Raw genomic sequence first — 16,833 nt, forward strand, 5'->3', positions numbered from 1 at the left:
TCTCATTAACCCATTCAGCTTTAGCCATGTCATCCAGAGTGTAAATAGCTACGTTTTTGATGTTACATGGGTCTACTAGCAATACCGTGTAGTTTACTAGTCTTCTTCCTTCTAAAAATTTATTATCAGTTTCCCGCCATACTAACGGTGTTCCGTATTCATTCCCACAAACCAAGGCAATGAAGTAAAGTAATGCTAAAGATATCAGCGAAACTCTGTTTCTTCTTGTTCGGATTACCTTGTGTTTAAGTTGAAATGGTTTACTTTCTTTTTTGTCCACTACTTTTTCAGTTGGTTTTTCTTCTTGAATGTATGGCTTGATCTGTGAACCATGTACTCTGAATGGTTCTAAATCGTCCTTTTTGATGTAATATGTTGTTTCACCAATTTTATCAGTGATTTTGTAAGGTCCTTCATATTTAGATTCTAGTTTGTTTGATCGGATGTTCTTCTCTCGCAGAACTGAGTCTCCGATGTTAAAAGTCCTGATCTTCTTTTTGCTGTCATGAATTTGTTTTTGCTGTTGTTTTGCTTCCTCTGAAAAAATAGCTGAATGGTCTTTAACCAATGCCCACTCTTGCTCGATGAATTGACAGTATTCCGATAAAGAAGTCTCCTTTTCTTTTGGCTCCAATTTTACGTCAATGGGTAAATTTGGCTGTCGCCCATACAACAGGTAAAATGGTGATAATTTTGTGCTTGTATTTGGACTTGAATTGTAAGCTAAGTTTATTAATGGCAACACTTCTGCCCATTTAGCACGATTTTCATCTTGACAATAGTGCATTAACATTTGGCAGATAGTCCTGTTTACTCTTTCCGTCAAACCATTTGTCTGGGGATGGTAAGGTGTTGAGAATTGCCATTTAGAATTCATGAAACGACTCAATTGTTGGACTGTTTCGGAAATGAAATTACGTCCTTGGTCGCTTAAAATAGTTTTTGGACAACCGTGTCTGCTAAGTATCTGTTCAGTCAGAAATTTTGCAGTGGAATTGGCGTTCTTTTTCGCAAGGGCCCTGAGCTCTACTCACCGAGTAAAGTAATCAGTGGCCACAATGATGTATTCTTTTCCAGAAGACTTTGGAAGAGGTCCTAGAATGTCAATTCCAAGCTTCTCAAACGGTGCTTCGACTCTTATCGGATGCAGCGGTGGATTTGTTTTACCTAGCCCTTGTTTGTTCATCTGACAACTATTACAGTTTTTGACGAACTTAAGGATGTCTTTATTCATTTTCGGCCAGTAATATTTAGGCTGAATTTTCTTATAAGTTTGTAAGGGTCCGGGGTGGCCAGAGATCGGATCATTATGATAAGATTCCAAAATTTTCGTTATCAAGTTTTCAGGCAGGACTGGGACCCAAGTGTCGCCAAACTCGGTTATTACCTTCCTTTCCAATATCCCATCTCGCATTCGATGCGAATGTTTTTGCTTCTTTCCTTTACCTTGTGTTTACCTTCCATTTCTTGTATTTTGAATTGAACAAACGGATCACTTCGTTGTTCAGTTAATAATTCTCCTTGTTCCTCCTCTTCTTTCGAAATTAATAGTGTGAATATATCATCACCTTGTTCAATGGTACATTAGCTATAAACTAGAAGATTAACCTGAAGTTGACCAGTAGTAATAATTATTGGTCATTATCACTGGTCAACTACTATGACTAAATATTCAAAATTAAAAATGCAAACTTTCAACTAAGTGATAATCAATAAATTGATTATTTCATTTGTTACAGTTACTTTTGAAAAAATTGACTAATTATCGGCAAAATTATCCAGCTACTCATCTTGAGTGTTTAGCGGTCGTTGAATCAATTAAATTCTGGCATCATTATCTTTATGAAAGGCAATTTACTGTCATTACTGATCATATTGCCCTGAAATCAATTAAAAAAATTAATAAACTTAATATTCGGTTATTTACATGGGCTTTCTTATTGGTCAAATACAATTTCGGAGTAAAATACCGACCTGGAATTGAGAATTTAGTAGCTGACTATTTGTCCAGAGAACTGATTTCTATTGAAGAGATTGAATTGCCTCTCAAATTGGTTAATTTTATTAATTTTAATGAAATTAGAAATGAACAAATCAAATTGAAAATGAATTTGTCATAACTGGTTAATGAAAATGGATTGTGTTTTAAAATTGCCAAAAGGGGAAAAAAAGGTTATTTTACCTGAAAATTTAATGTATCAATTAAAGATTAAACTGTGAAAAGTAATTAAGTGATTTTTATATTCGTTCAAACTTATAAAATAAACTAACCATAAAAAAGTTAAAATGCAATCAGATAAATCCGTATCGTATTTCTTTTTGATGGCAATTATTGCATTTCGAGTTCTTCACCCACTGTAGGTTCTTCGTTCGCTCCAGGTTCACCATCCGCTCCAGTCACTCCAGGCATTCAAAATGCTAAAGCTTCTTTATCTCTTTGTATACCAAGTCTCATGGCTAATTTTAATCTATACAACATCCTTGATCTGCTAAGCGAAGAACAGATTCTTAATCTAACCCCTTATTGTATAAAACTACTACTAACTCTCAATGGTGTTTATTGCAGCGGATTGACAGATAGCAAAATAGCAAAATAATTTTAAAAAGTTATCCTCAAATAAACAGTTTTATTTAAGTACATGAAGTGAGTAAGAAAGTCTGAAGTATCTAAATACATTAGTTCAATTTTGTATTTACTCTTAGCCATTCAATACATTGGTGCTGTTATTAGGTACGAAAAAAAATAGACAAAATACGAAACAGAGAATAGTTATTACGGCCACTGTAATGCTTATATTAGAAATAAATAGAGTACATTCTTGAGAAACGCGCAGCATCTTTCTGGTAGTCAAAAAATCAATTGTTTCACGTTTCAATTCATTTTACCATTGCATATATTAATAATTGTTATGATTGAACTTGTACACTGCTTTCCTTGCAGCATCATCAAGATTGTCATTTAATTAATCAGATACAATTATGCGAGAACAAGCAATAAAGGCTATTTAAAAGGACAAATACTAAGTAAATTGTTGATTAGATATCAAATGAAATTTGTGCAAAAGCAATTTCGTACGTTGACACTATGTTTATTTGAAATTTTGCCAGCTGCCATTACAGTTAGGCTTTAAGCGCAAAAATTGAAGTTTTAATAAATTCACTTCGATTCACTTAATATAGAGGTCACCAGAAGCAAGAATCATCCAGCAGTTGTCAGGGTTACCAAAAACATGTTTCAGCGCAATGACATTATTGGTATGAGAAAAGAAGAAATAAAGTTCGAGTTTTCGAAAAGAATGACAGAGTTCCCCGAGTAATGTAGAAACATTGTTTAAACCGATATCAACTTTTATTACAAGCAAGTTTATAATTTCGTGTCACTGTCAACAATCAACATGCATTTTCAATAAATTTTAAATGAAATGTCTCACTTTCCTTATTTCTTCTTTTCAATGTTTAATTTCATGAAAAATTTCAAGCTTTACATTAAATTAACCCCGTAATCCAACTAAAGCAACAACTGGAACTTAATGGATTTCATCGATTCAAATTGATTCGATCCAAAAGAAGAGAAGGAGAAATTGATTCATCATTGATCAACGATAACATCATTCTGAATAAAACGAAATTTTGTTTTCAAAACTCAAATTGGAAAACAATTTTCAATGGAAATGGATTCTACCCTTCACCACCAAAAGTATGACAATCAAATACAAAATAAAGACAAGCACTTTGAGGTTCAACTTTCATAGTAATTCAAAGTATAAATAAAAGTGTTTAAATATTTGTTCGTCCAAGTTTCAATTGTAAACAAAATGAAGAGTAAAAGTTTTGTTCCACTATTTTCCCTCTATTATCTGTGTTCAATTTATTATTAATTATTGGTAGTGATTCAATATTCATAATTAAACAAGAGATAAAAAGAAGCAGAAGAGGATAAAAACAATTCTAATAATGAGAATAGTGATTGTTTATACTCGGATTTACAACTTACCTTTCAGTGCTTCAATGTAATAAAGTTAACAATCGAGAAACAAAAAGGTAAAAAAAACATTGGAATAACAATGAATATTATATTCATAACCATGGGTATAGCTTATGGTTGTTGATTATGTTGATCATGGCCATGATGAGGAAACATGTTCAATAAAATATCAACATTGTGCTCTGTGAAAGTAAAAATAAATATTTTCATTTCTAAACATTCCATGCCTCATAACGTTTCCACTGATAACAATGTGATGATGGATAATGGATGCTTTGCTTGTTTTATTGTTTGTTTTCTCCATTTTCTGTGCAAAAATAATTATTCATTTCATCATTTTTTGAAGCGACAACTTTTGTTCATCAATTTTACTCTGTGATTTGTGTCAAGTTTAACTGCAAAACGGATTACACTAGATGAATGTGAAAATGTCAAGTTCAACTCACAGTAGACAACCAAGTGTACGTCGTAACCGTCGTAAAATCATAACTAGTGGCTCTTCCTCGGTTGCTAGAAGTACTCGGGCACTTGCCTCAGCCAAGACTACTTCACTTTTCCCACTGACTGATGTAACCAGTCCAGTGGATCCAGTTTCAAGTTCAACTTTGACTGCAACTTATTTGCCTAAAACGGAATACAATTTACCCTCAACAGTACCAACTCCTTCAAAACCCTCACCTTTACCCACCATCATAATTGAGGATAGTGATGCTCCCAAGTCAGGTCAAGATGAATACGATGAGACTAACCTGGTCAGCATTCTTGATGAATATACATTCAACTCAATGGAAACGAAACCGCTTGGGTATAAGCTCTCTTACAAGTAAGTGACTTTTAATTTTCTGTACCATTGACAGCTCGAGTTGCTTCATTCCCAAGAACCCATTTTGAGTCTAATCAGTTTAACCAATTCAGACATTGTTATGGTTAACAACTAATCTTATAACAATTTTAAAGGTAAATACAAAAAATTACCATAACAATCGAAATAAAATGGTGTTGCTATTTCACCTTCTTTTCTGTTCCACCTTTCATTATTTTTTTCTATCTCCATCTTTTTATTCCAGACGAAAATATGTTCTGTTATTGACTTGTAACAATCATAATGAACATCGATAAATAATGTGTTACACAAAACTGTTAACATGGAACTGAGTAATTTGGGAAATTGTGCGAAAATAAAATTGGGATATTTTCTTGTCTTGGTTCCATTCTAATTACTTATTCATTCATCTCATAGTGTGAACAAATTAACATGACAGTCAGGTTTTTTTCTCGAAAGTTATTCGATTTCGTTGTGCAACTGCTTCTCAATTATTGCGATTTTGTTTCAATTTTGTGTGAAAATAATAACAAGAATCAATAAAGAGCAAAGTAATGATGAACCATTTGTCTGAATGGAAGTGAAAATTGCATTTCAATGGTGAAATGAAGGTTGAATAAAATAGAAACATATTGACTTGAAGGTTTCCTTTTCGTTTGCCCACAGGAGTTACAAGTGTCAAGAAAAGGTTAGTTTTGATTGTGATAAATGGTAAACTGAATATTTAAAGCTCTAATCTGAACAGATCAATGAATCAGTGAGAAAAGAAAAGTTTCAAAGGAAAATGTCTGACAAAAAAAAGTAACAGTGAAAAGGTGCAAAGTATTGCAATAGTAGATAAAAAAGCAAGTCTATCATGACCAAGAAAAGGTTATAAAAAGAGTTGGAATAGTTTGGAATAAAAACTGGGAGTGAAAACGTTGGAAGCGTTTCAATCTTTTTTCTTGCCCTTTCATTCAAACTTGTTACCTTTATTGACTTCTAATCAATCCTATTCACATCGAAAGACGAAACATTTTTCAACACTTTTATCCAGTCCAACTGTTTGCATCTCAATGGATGGTGAAGCAACACCAATCTCGACAATTTGTATTCAAGTCGAGCATTTTTGTTGCCATTGTTGTCATTAACTCTTTTGTCAACAGGTAAACTCGACATTTTTGCGAATAAATTTGCATTCTTTTACAGTTGCAATTTGAAATGAATTTCTGCTTCTGCTTTTGTTCACCTTGATTAAGTTCATTTTTTGAAATTTTCAAGATTTATTTCCATCTGGATTGTCTGTGTATAAACATTGATTAATGCAAACTTGTTTGTTACCTTTGTTTTGCTTCTTTTCTTGAGAAGCAAATTTCATGGAAACATTTTTTTTCTCTGATGAGAAAATTAGGTGCAAGTATTCAGATAAGATGCAGGTTTGTGGAAATAGAACAAACACAGGATGGAATTTTTGCTTTTCTTTTTTATTCTTTTTTTTACATCCCATCAATTGTGCCAGCATTTCAACACACAATCATGAGCATGAACAACTCACAAGATTATCGTCGAATCAAACGTGATCACAAGTTTTCATCTTTTCCTATCTTTTCGCCACCTTTTCTTGCTCACAATTTTCCTTCTCTTTTCTTTGTTTTATCGACTTTGATTTTCTTTTGAAACTCGATTGATTCATTAATACACTGAAAGACTTAATCTAATTCCCTTTATCAATTTCATTGGATGATTATTATCGCTCAATGAGATCGAGACAATAATCGAGAAAAATGGATGCTAAAAATAGGTAATGAAATGAACATTTTTTTCTTCTTTTCTCCATCTTCTCTATTTATTTTTGTCATTTCTATTTTTCCATGAAACTTCATTCTTCAAGATGAATGTTTACAGGTTTGGATTGTACTTTTTTCATCAAACCTTTTGGGCATCGACAATTTGCCAAACATGGTTAAGTGCAATCTAATGAATACTTTTTTAATCTCAAAAGGTTTGAACAAGTATTGAACTGAAAAATTGAATAAACGACAAAACTTGAAAATAAACATTTTTTTCTCCATTCATTCAGTTGGCTTTGTTGGAGTCTCATCAAAGTCTCGAAATTTTTATGAATACTTTTTGTCAATCTTTCATATTCTCAATCGAATCAATAATGTCTGACTCTTTTTTGCATTCATTTTCATGATGAAAAGGAAAGAAGAGGATAAACATTTTCCTTCCACTGAGATCATTTCAAAGATCAATGTAATAACAAATTTCATCAGATTTATCTCATCATTCCACGAGCTTACAGATTACTTTTCACCTTGAGATCAGATTAACTTATTGGGGTTGTTGGCGAAAGATTATCATGAAAAGGATAAAGAAAAAAATAAACATTTCAACTTTCATCAAGCCACAATTAGCCAACCTTTACTCGATAAACTTAACAGATGGAATCTGAATACCGAATAAGTTGGAAAATTTTCAAATATTCAAATTGAAACAACTAAACGAAGTGAAAAAGACTCAACAGAAAATTTTGTTAAATGTGTAATCTTGTTTATTCAAAGTCGATGAAAAGTTTAACCAAACAAAATTTCATCGACAAATATCACGTAAAGACAATGAAAAATGAATGCAAAGAGCAAGGTTGTCTTGGATGCCCTTGAACGAGAGAAATTTTTTGAAGGAAAAAAAATTAAATGCTTTACATTATTCATTTGGAAAGTTCAATTGAATCGTAAAGGTTTCCTCACATTTTCCTCTCCCATTACGTGCTACTTTTTTTGCCTCTCTTGAAGATGTGACCCAAATGGGTTCATTTTGGTTGAGTTTTCACTTTCGACTTTTAACGGTATTCAGTGGACCAGTGAAAGGTATGAATTTCAATATTGTAATAGCATGTGAAAGAAGATTATTGATTTTCATTGTAATAATTAGATGATTTCATGTCTATTTATATTCACCAGAAGAAAGGAGAATGGCATAAAAGAGGAGAAAAATTTTCTCGTTCATTCAATAATCTACTGTTTATACAATAATTTATTTCAATCAAAATTTGGGTCAAGTTTTGATAAATATTTTTCCAACATTCACTTTTGGAAAACTCTTTACCCTTTGCTTGCTTGGAATCGCCTTTTTATCGCTTTTCTTCTCCCCTTTGTAACCTTTTCTCGATTCATTTCTTTCTTAATCCTTGATAATGTTCACTTTTATTCTTGCATTCCCTGACATGACATGAACATGATAAGGATGAATTATTGTTAACATTAATCTTGTGAAGAAATTAAATTAAGATTTGTTTCTCATGAAATCCGCTAACATAACTGTCAATGTTTATAAAAAACTGTTTAATGATATTTAATTTTATTGATTTTCTTTGCCTGTTTGGGTGCTGTAATGGTTGTTCATGTTGGACTGGAATTACTTTTAAATTTGTTCAACTTGTGAATAACCTTGCCTTTAACATTTGCCCTGATAATGAAATTCCAAGTTGAAAGTTAATGAAAAAAATGGGTAAAATTTTGAACAATTCAATTCCATTCTGGACAAGATAACAATGATTGGAAACAGATTTCGAGTTGGATGGGAAACAAAAAAGGTTGAGTGAAAACTGGTGCAACTGCTTCTCTTCTCAACAAAATGGGTAAACATTGGCTGGGATCAAAATTGAATGATTGGACAAATACCAATATAAAGTTTTGGACAATGATTAGATGAAGAGCATTCCCTTTGGAAGTTTATTGATTCACGTTTTTCATCAAGAATGTTCAATGTTAACACAATTGTCAGGCAGAAATTTTTTCAATTTTTCCCATCTGAGCCAACTGCTGCACACGGGAGAAAAAAAAGAGCTAATCTAGTCAGCTAATCTATAGCGTTGATTACGCACTTTCATCAAAAAAAACTGTTTCTTACGCGGACAAATCACCGACAGCAGTTCGCAAGATCTGAAGGACAACCACTAAACCATTCAAAGCTTCCTCAGACGCAAAACTTGATCGCAAAGTAGAAGTGTCAGTGCGGGTTACATTATTCGAAGATTTAATTTATTAAACCAATTCAACACGTCAAGGTACCGGGCGTTTTTTTTCATTTTACGCCTGTTCGCAAGCATAACTCACGAACGGTTGGTGCTACAGACCTCAGACTTGACTCATGAGCATTCACAGATTGAACAATGATAAATTTAACCGCTCAAGGTCATTCAAGGTCAATCTGTTATTTCATGGGTCAAGTCTGAAGTCTGTAGCACCAACTGTTCGTGAGTTATGCAACAGGCGTAAAATGAAAAAACGCCCGGTATTCTTAAAGTTAATATCTACAATTTAATCAGTCAATCTGAGAAAGGTATAACTTATGAACACAAAGGAATTGTTAGTTATCATCATTTGAGGCAATCAAAAGTGGATAATCCATGTCACACTCGAAACGGGTGATGTTAGCATATGTGTTCTTACAAGGATTGTAGAAGATCAACAAGACGATTTTGCTCTTGATTATAGGTGTATCTGTGAAACCGGTTATGAGTTTGCACTTAACTAGAAATCATGTTCACCACTTAAAGAGTTTCTTTACTCGCAACAAAATTTTTTCACGGAATATTGATTAAAGATGGTTTCAACTCACAAAGACCTTTTTCGGATACTATAATACCAATAATGAGTAGATCTTCTCGTTTTGATTGTTCTTACCAATCTCAGCAATCTCTATTTTATGCTGATATTATTGATGTTAAGCATATAAATAAAGTTGATTGAACTGTTGAAGAGAACGTTCTAGCATCACAGGATGAGGATTGAAGGATTAGCATTGGACTGGGAACAAATAATTTGTATTATACCGGACGTTTTCTTCATTTTACGCCTTCATGCAGGCATAACCACGAATGGCTTGTGCTACAGACCTCAGACTTAAACCATGATCTTATACAGATCTTCAGCCATAAGTTTGATCGCTCAAGGTTTTTCAAGGCCAATTATTTATTTGACCTTTAATTGACATTGAAATGTTATTTTCTGAAACTGCACATATTCATAATTCTTACAATTGGATAGATAAAAGTAATTTTTAGCAAAGAAATCGATTCATTGAACGGCATGGAATGGCTCATATCCTGTGGCCAGAATGAGTTATTATCATTTGACTACCTTTATCTGATCTGAAAATTGCGGATGCGGAAAATGACATTCAATGTCAATTAAAGGTCAAGTAAATAATTGATTTTGAATAACCTTGAGCGTTCGAACTTGTGGTTTTTCAATCGATATAAGCTCATGGTTTAAGTCTGAAGTCTGTAGCATACCTTATTCGTGAGAAAGTTTATTGTAATTATGTTGCAGAAATTCTGATTCTAATATTTTACTGATTTTGCATATGAAAATAAGCTGTTTCTAAGTTACTCCATGTTCTTTATTTCATAAAATGTAAACAATTCCCTGTTTGATGATATGTTTTGCAATTTTGTTTCTGTTTCCAATACTTATTTTCTCATGAGCTCATTAAAATGTAATATTTCCAGGTGAATATCATAATAAAACTTAACCATTTGTGATAACTGAAACATTATTAGCTATTTTCTCATTCAATTTGCATTAGATGAATTGATGATAAAATACTGAATTTTGCTGAGAAACGTTAATCCATTTACCACAATTTAATCCGATATTAAGATACCTTTGAGAATTGAATGTGAATCAAATAAAAGTTGGAAAAAGGTTCAAACAGTTTTTTTTCCTTCTTCTTCAGCATTTGGAATTAAATTTCACAATTGTGTTTTACATTCCAATGTCAATCAGAAAATAATTCATGGTAAAGTTGAAGTTTCAAGGTCTTTGATGGAAATGTTTCAAAAAGAGAAAATGCAGAGAAAAGTTCATTGTAAATCTATTTTCTCCATTGATTTCCTGTCCCTGAATTTTAAATTTATAAACAAAAATTGATGAATATTTGAGGTTTCACTTTTCTCTCATTTTTTCATTCATTTTTTGGAAAAGTTCAAGTTGAAATAAAGTCAATCTCACAACAAATGATATCAACTTTTTGCCTCCTAAAAAGAAAATCCATAAAAATTTGATTTTCTTCGATAACTCACCTTGAACTGAACTGAATCGGAAATCAAAAAGTTCTACTTGAAGTATTTTCTCTGTCAAACTTTGCGTCCCAATCAGTTTCCGGTTCAAATAAATATCAATTTCATTTATTTACTCACAGAATTTTGGTTCATTCCCGCATTTATCGAACAATAATTTGGTGTTAATTTCTGACAAAAATAGCTTTGCTTCAGGCTAACTCATGATTGAATTATGACCAAAATAATTCGTTGAACCGAGCAAAGTATACAATATTGTAAAGTAAAGTCCAACTGAATGAGAAAATGGATAAATTTTCCTTTTCATTTGACCATTTGTCAAGTCATTTGTAACCTGAATAAACTTGGATCAAAATGAAAACTCTAATTTCTTTTTTTTGTTGATTCACTATTTTTGATCATTCTATTATCTGATTCATACCAAGTTAAGATGACACCATTTGAGATGAACTCGGAATTGAAATGGAAACTCAACTGCAACATAAAAGAATTGAGCATGAAAATTCGACGGCAAATTTATTCTAATAGATGACACTTTACCTTGCCAAAGTTCATTCAATTTTCTCAAACAAAAAACCAACAGTTTCCAACTTCTGTTGTTACACTTTTTGTTTACATTGATTTAAATCGCAATTTCATCGTCATCAAAAGTGAATCGAAATTTTGTCCAAACAGTTTTTTCTTCTTTTCACTTGAAACACAGATTCCATGAAACAATTTTCTGTTTTCAAGAATGATAGTCTTTAGTGAAATGGATTGCTCAAGGTTGTTTACCAAACTGACCAGATCTTTTTAACTTATGATATTTATTGTAATCATGGATCATTATCGTTGAAATGTAATATGTTGGTTAGAGTGAATTTGCCTGAAGCATTTTTCATTTCTAAACTTTGACTTGTGGATGAAAGAGTAAACAAAATGAGAAACTGGGAAACTGAAAAATGAGAATAAAAAACTTTTCCCAATGAAAAATGAGTCTAAGCAAGAATGTTGATAAAAAGTAAATATTAATATATTATTAGTATAATGCAAGCTTAATGAAGCTTCCAATGAATGAGAAACGAAAATAATTCAATGTTTTTTTCTTCACACAACAGCTTATTTTATCCCAACTAAGGCTGACAAGCAAAGGTGTGAAATCGTAAACAATTAAGGCGATTCGTTGGAAAAAAACTGTCAGAGAAAATTATTCCAGACAATGAAGGTATTCAGTGAAAAAGTAGAATCGAATAACAGAAAATTCCTTGGAGCTATCGCCTTATTACTTTTTTCCATCTTTTTATTCCTTATTAAGTATACTTTTGGAATTTCTTTTAAATTCTCATTCCAAAACATGTATAAACATATACACACTTGATTGGAAATAATGGATGAAAAATAGCTAAAGATGGGAAAAATTGAACTTTCAGCAGTAATCATGCATGTTGGTGGCATGTTCAATCAAACTGTATTTGATCGATGTTGCCTGAAAAGCAGGGAAAGCATGAAACTTTATCTCATTTTGTCGATTTTTTATAAACGAAAAACACAGTGCAGACTTCTCTTGATTAAAATCACATTTTTTATGCTATTATATCATCAATCCAAACTTAAATTTTCCAAAAATAATATGGAATATCATTAACAATTAGCATAACAATATAGTTATTGGCACTGTATTTAGTTTTAGTTTCAAAGCTTTTATTTAAAGAAAAACCTCGAAATCGAAATAATCACAACAGTTAAAGTTTACAATTCTGTTCAGCCGTTAAATTCTCGTTTTACCCCAAACCGTTAGAAACAAACTTGGGTTAGATAATATGAGGCTGTGATAATGAGGATCGACAATGCAATTTTAGGATCAATAGATCTGTTTACAATGTAAAAAACAATGAAATATCGATTATCAAAATTATCAACAACACATGTGGGTTAAAGTTAGAGAAATTCATCTCCTGAACATTTTTTAGTACAAAACTTGCTCGGTAACTGTTATACATGGGCCCATTCCGGCTAAAAAGCATCTACATGTATGTACCGTAAAAACTTTTCATGGGCATTTATTTTAACGATTTACTCTTTATCTCTCATTTTTTCTCACTTTAAGATCAGTATCGTTATTTAAGGAGACTCATCATTTGATTATTCTCCAGTCTTTTGATCCTTGAGATGACATGCCATGGGCTAGTATTCTGTGATGTACTGGAACAGGCGAAACTAGGGAACACTAAGCTTAACAGTAAACTTTGTCTCCATAGTCTAAACAATACTCACTCCAAAGAGTTTTTAGTCTGACTGGACTTTCAGTTGGGAAGTCATGGAGTCAGCCAAAATTAAACTATCATTGAACTGCATACTTGCTAACAAAAGACCCAAGTGCTTTGAGAATTGTTAAGACCATGTCTCTATACACTACGCTATCAGTCGACTACATTTTTACATTATTTACTTGCAACAGGTTTAATTGAAACAGTAACTATAATTTAACCTCAACTCAGCAAAGAAAATCATATCGTGTAAACTTTTCAATTCCCTTTTGTTAGGCAAGTTAGATTCAAATGCAATGAAAAAAGAAATTATTCCCAAAGTAAACAGTGAATTTCTGCTTTCATTTCGTTTCACTTATTATTAATAATATTATTCAGGTTCATTCTGTGCCATTCATTCCATTGAAAATATTCTTTTCTTTTGCTTTGAAACTTTTTGTTCTAATCTATTCGAATGCATGTGTTTTAAATTCAACTTTGATGCAAAATCCTTACAAACTGTGAAGGTACAAGCTTTCATTAGTCAATAGCTAATAGGCTTTTTAATTGTTTGGTTTATTCATCAACTGCAAAGTACTTACAAATTAAGCGACAATCTTCGACTAAAAATCTGGAATGACTAGAGATGAGGCACATTCCGTCCTTTTCAATTTTCCATCTATTACTTGTTTGATACAAGAAAGCTGCAAAAACTTTTCAAATCCATTGAAATTTTTATTACAAAAGAAACTTGAGAAATGCTTTGAATGAGCAATCTCTGCTGAAATTGCGTGGTTATCTTAAGATATTAAATTCATCATTCATATGAGCATATTGCATGCTGACAACAAAGGAAAACTTTGTGTTATAATAATAGCGAATCTGTGAAACTCTTAGCAAAACTGTTGTATTGGGATATTCATTCTCAATAGGTCACACAAGTTTCGTCAAGCTCTTATTGAAATTTTCATAATCTCAATAATAAAGTATTCGAATAAATCGAGTAAATCTGAAAAATGAATCAACTTTTCCATGAGACGTAACAAGATTCAGAAAATGAACTCAACTGAACACATAGTTGATCATGTACTTTGAAACAGGATTCATTTTTAATAGCGTGACTCGAGTAAAAAAAACAATGTTTATTAATATCAAAGATACATTTATAAACCTGTACTTGATTCAAATTTAATCTATCTGGACTTTTGCGTGTTACTGCAGTTAATATCATTACTTTGAATAAAATTCTAGCCTTTCGCGGTTGAATACTTGCTAAACTCTAGCATTCAATTTATTTCAGCTCGTCCATTAGGTTGACACTATTAGTAGATAAAGGTTCGGAGGTGACCCAACATGTCCAACCTGACCCAGCCTAAAATCTTATCATAAGCTTATTTGTGTTAAATGATTGTCAACTATGTAGTTATACAGGGCATTTCAGCTATTTTGTCCGATGTTAAACGCTAATTATTCAGCTCTTGAATGAACTAGGGAGATTGAAGGGCATTTTTCGGAAATCGCTGCTGATCATGTTAGAGGTTAATACAAGGTCTAACATGATCAGCAGCGATTTCCGAAAAATGCCCTTCAATGACCTTGCCCTTGAAATATAGCAAACAAGTACCTGAGAAACTCCCATAAATAAAATACTATCTCCCTAGTTCATTCAAGAGCTGAATAATTAGCGTTTAACATTGGACAAAATAGCTGAAATGCCCTGTACTTTTTAAAGCTTACAATTCATGTTTATTTACAAAAATAGAATTTTTTCAACTTTTTTAGTTTCAGATTGTAACAAAATTATGTTTATAATTGAAGTAATCAAATAGATATATTGTCTATTCATTGTCTATTCATTATCAATATATCTATTCATTGTTGATAATTATGGATATTAGTGGGGAAAGGAGAGAATGGTGATAGAAAGGCGCAAATCTCAACTAATATTTGTTACTGTTGGTGCTAGTCTTATAATCCGATTAACCTTCGCAATTAGTGTTAAGTAGTATTTGGCTCATTTGATCGATCAGACATTCACTCATGCCGAAAAGAGCGTGAAATTATCGATAGCAAGGACCGTGCATTGTTGCTACATCAATCCTCGAATTAATTTAAACAATAAGAAATCATTTCAAGATAAATAATAATATTTTATTTATTAAATATGACAAAATTTTAGGCGAATTCAATTCATTACATTCAACATATATTGTTGTAGAGTGTTGTTATTAGTTATAAGCACTATACTAAAATCGGTATTCTATGTATTTAATATATGGTAATACATCATAATTATTTTTGCAACAGGGTCTTTTGGTCGAACATTCAAATCAACAAATTTTCAATCAACTAGACAGTGTTTCATTATATGATCACGAGCATCAGGAATGAAGCCCCATTGTCCACGGCCATCTATTTTGTAGAGGAAAAGTTTGGCCGAATTTCCTTCGCGAGTGGAAGTTTAGAGAGCGTCCCATCTTCTTTCTCATGATCAAATCAGATCGATCGACTTTCGCCATGGAAATGCACATTAACATCCATTTTCATCTACAATGATTTATATTGGTATATTTTTTCCTTTACATACATATTTTCCAACTTTTCTTTGAGTACTTTAGCCAATGATTGATGTGGAATCATTGAATATTAGCAAAAAATATCGACCTGGAAAATTATTATGTGACCTTATTTTGATCTCTAACATTGTTAGGAGCGATTTCGGACAAATGACCTTGGATGACCTTGACCTTGAAATATGACAAACGAATATAAGTGAAATTCGCATTAAATAATTCTTGAGTTTCTAGCTCATTCTATCATCATTCTCTCCTTTCCACATATTTCCCATATCCATAATTATCAACAATAAATAGATATATATCTATTTGGTTACTTCAATTAAAACCATAATTTTGTTCAGATCCAAAACTAAAAAAGTTGAAAAAATTCTATTTTTGTCAATAAACATGAATTGTGTTGAACTTTCATCTACTAATGACACTTTTGATATCGAATCTCCTAAGCTGATCAAGTGTACAAATTGAATGATATAGAAAAAGATCACAATCGTTCGAATTTTAACAAAAATTTTCTCCCCTTATCATGTTAAACAGAGGGACAGGTTATAAGGTATGACTGGTAAAGAATGGAAATAAAATCTTTGAAATTTAATGGCGACTCACAGTCTAGACATATTGTCACCAAATTAGACTTGTTTTAACAGAAATTTAGTGGGCTTCAATTTTATACCATTTTTAAGTTAGTTTCATTTTGTTATTCAATTAAAATGGTGCTAAGTTTAAGTGATCGTCGAAATATCATAGTTTCTTTTGTTGGTGCTCACCCAGAACTCAGTTTGTATGAATGCAGTAAACGACTGAGTGATCATGGAATCAAATTAGGTGCAGTCTATCGAATTGGTAAAAGAGTTCGGAAAAAGAAAACATAACTAATCATGAAAATTGTGGCCGAAAACCGATCAAAATGACGGCGCGCAAATTGGCCCGTTTCAAAAAAGTTGCTGAAGGTTGGAATGGTTCACAAAGAGAACTGGCCTCAAAATTCGATATTTCCCTCATCTATTGCCAGGAATTATTGAAAAAATTTGGTATAAAAGCCTGGAAACGGATCGATGCACCCAAATCAACTCCTGGTCAACGTGAGAGATTGAAAGTGATGGCAAATGAATTAGTGCCAGTTAATGGACAAATTGACCTGATAGAAGATGATGAATCCT

The 16,833-nt window shown here is 32.1% G+C and overlaps 1 protein-coding gene across 1 annotated transcript in view; it reads left to right on the plus strand.

Annotated features, from left to right (window-relative positions):
* Positions 1-4,398: 4,398 nt before the first annotated feature.
* The window catches only part of rdgA (retinal degeneration A), a 126,959-nt gene continuing 114,524 nt past the window's right edge, over positions 4,399-16,833 (plus strand). Inside the window, exon 1 of the mRNA XM_089266291.1 lies at positions 4,399-4,808. Within this exon, the coding sequence (XP_089122417.1) occupies positions 4,402-4,808 (407 nt within the window). The 5' untranslated portion in view covers positions 4,399-4,401. The remainder of the gene's footprint in view (positions 4,809-16,833) is intronic.

This window comes from Tetranychus urticae, chromosome 1 (assembly GCF_039701765.1).
Source record: "Tetranychus urticae isolate SD_2017Ah chromosome 1, NJAU_TeUrti_SD_1.0, whole genome shotgun sequence".
In the NCBI taxonomy this organism is placed as follows: domain Eukaryota; kingdom Metazoa; phylum Arthropoda; class Arachnida; order Trombidiformes; family Tetranychidae; genus Tetranychus; species Tetranychus urticae.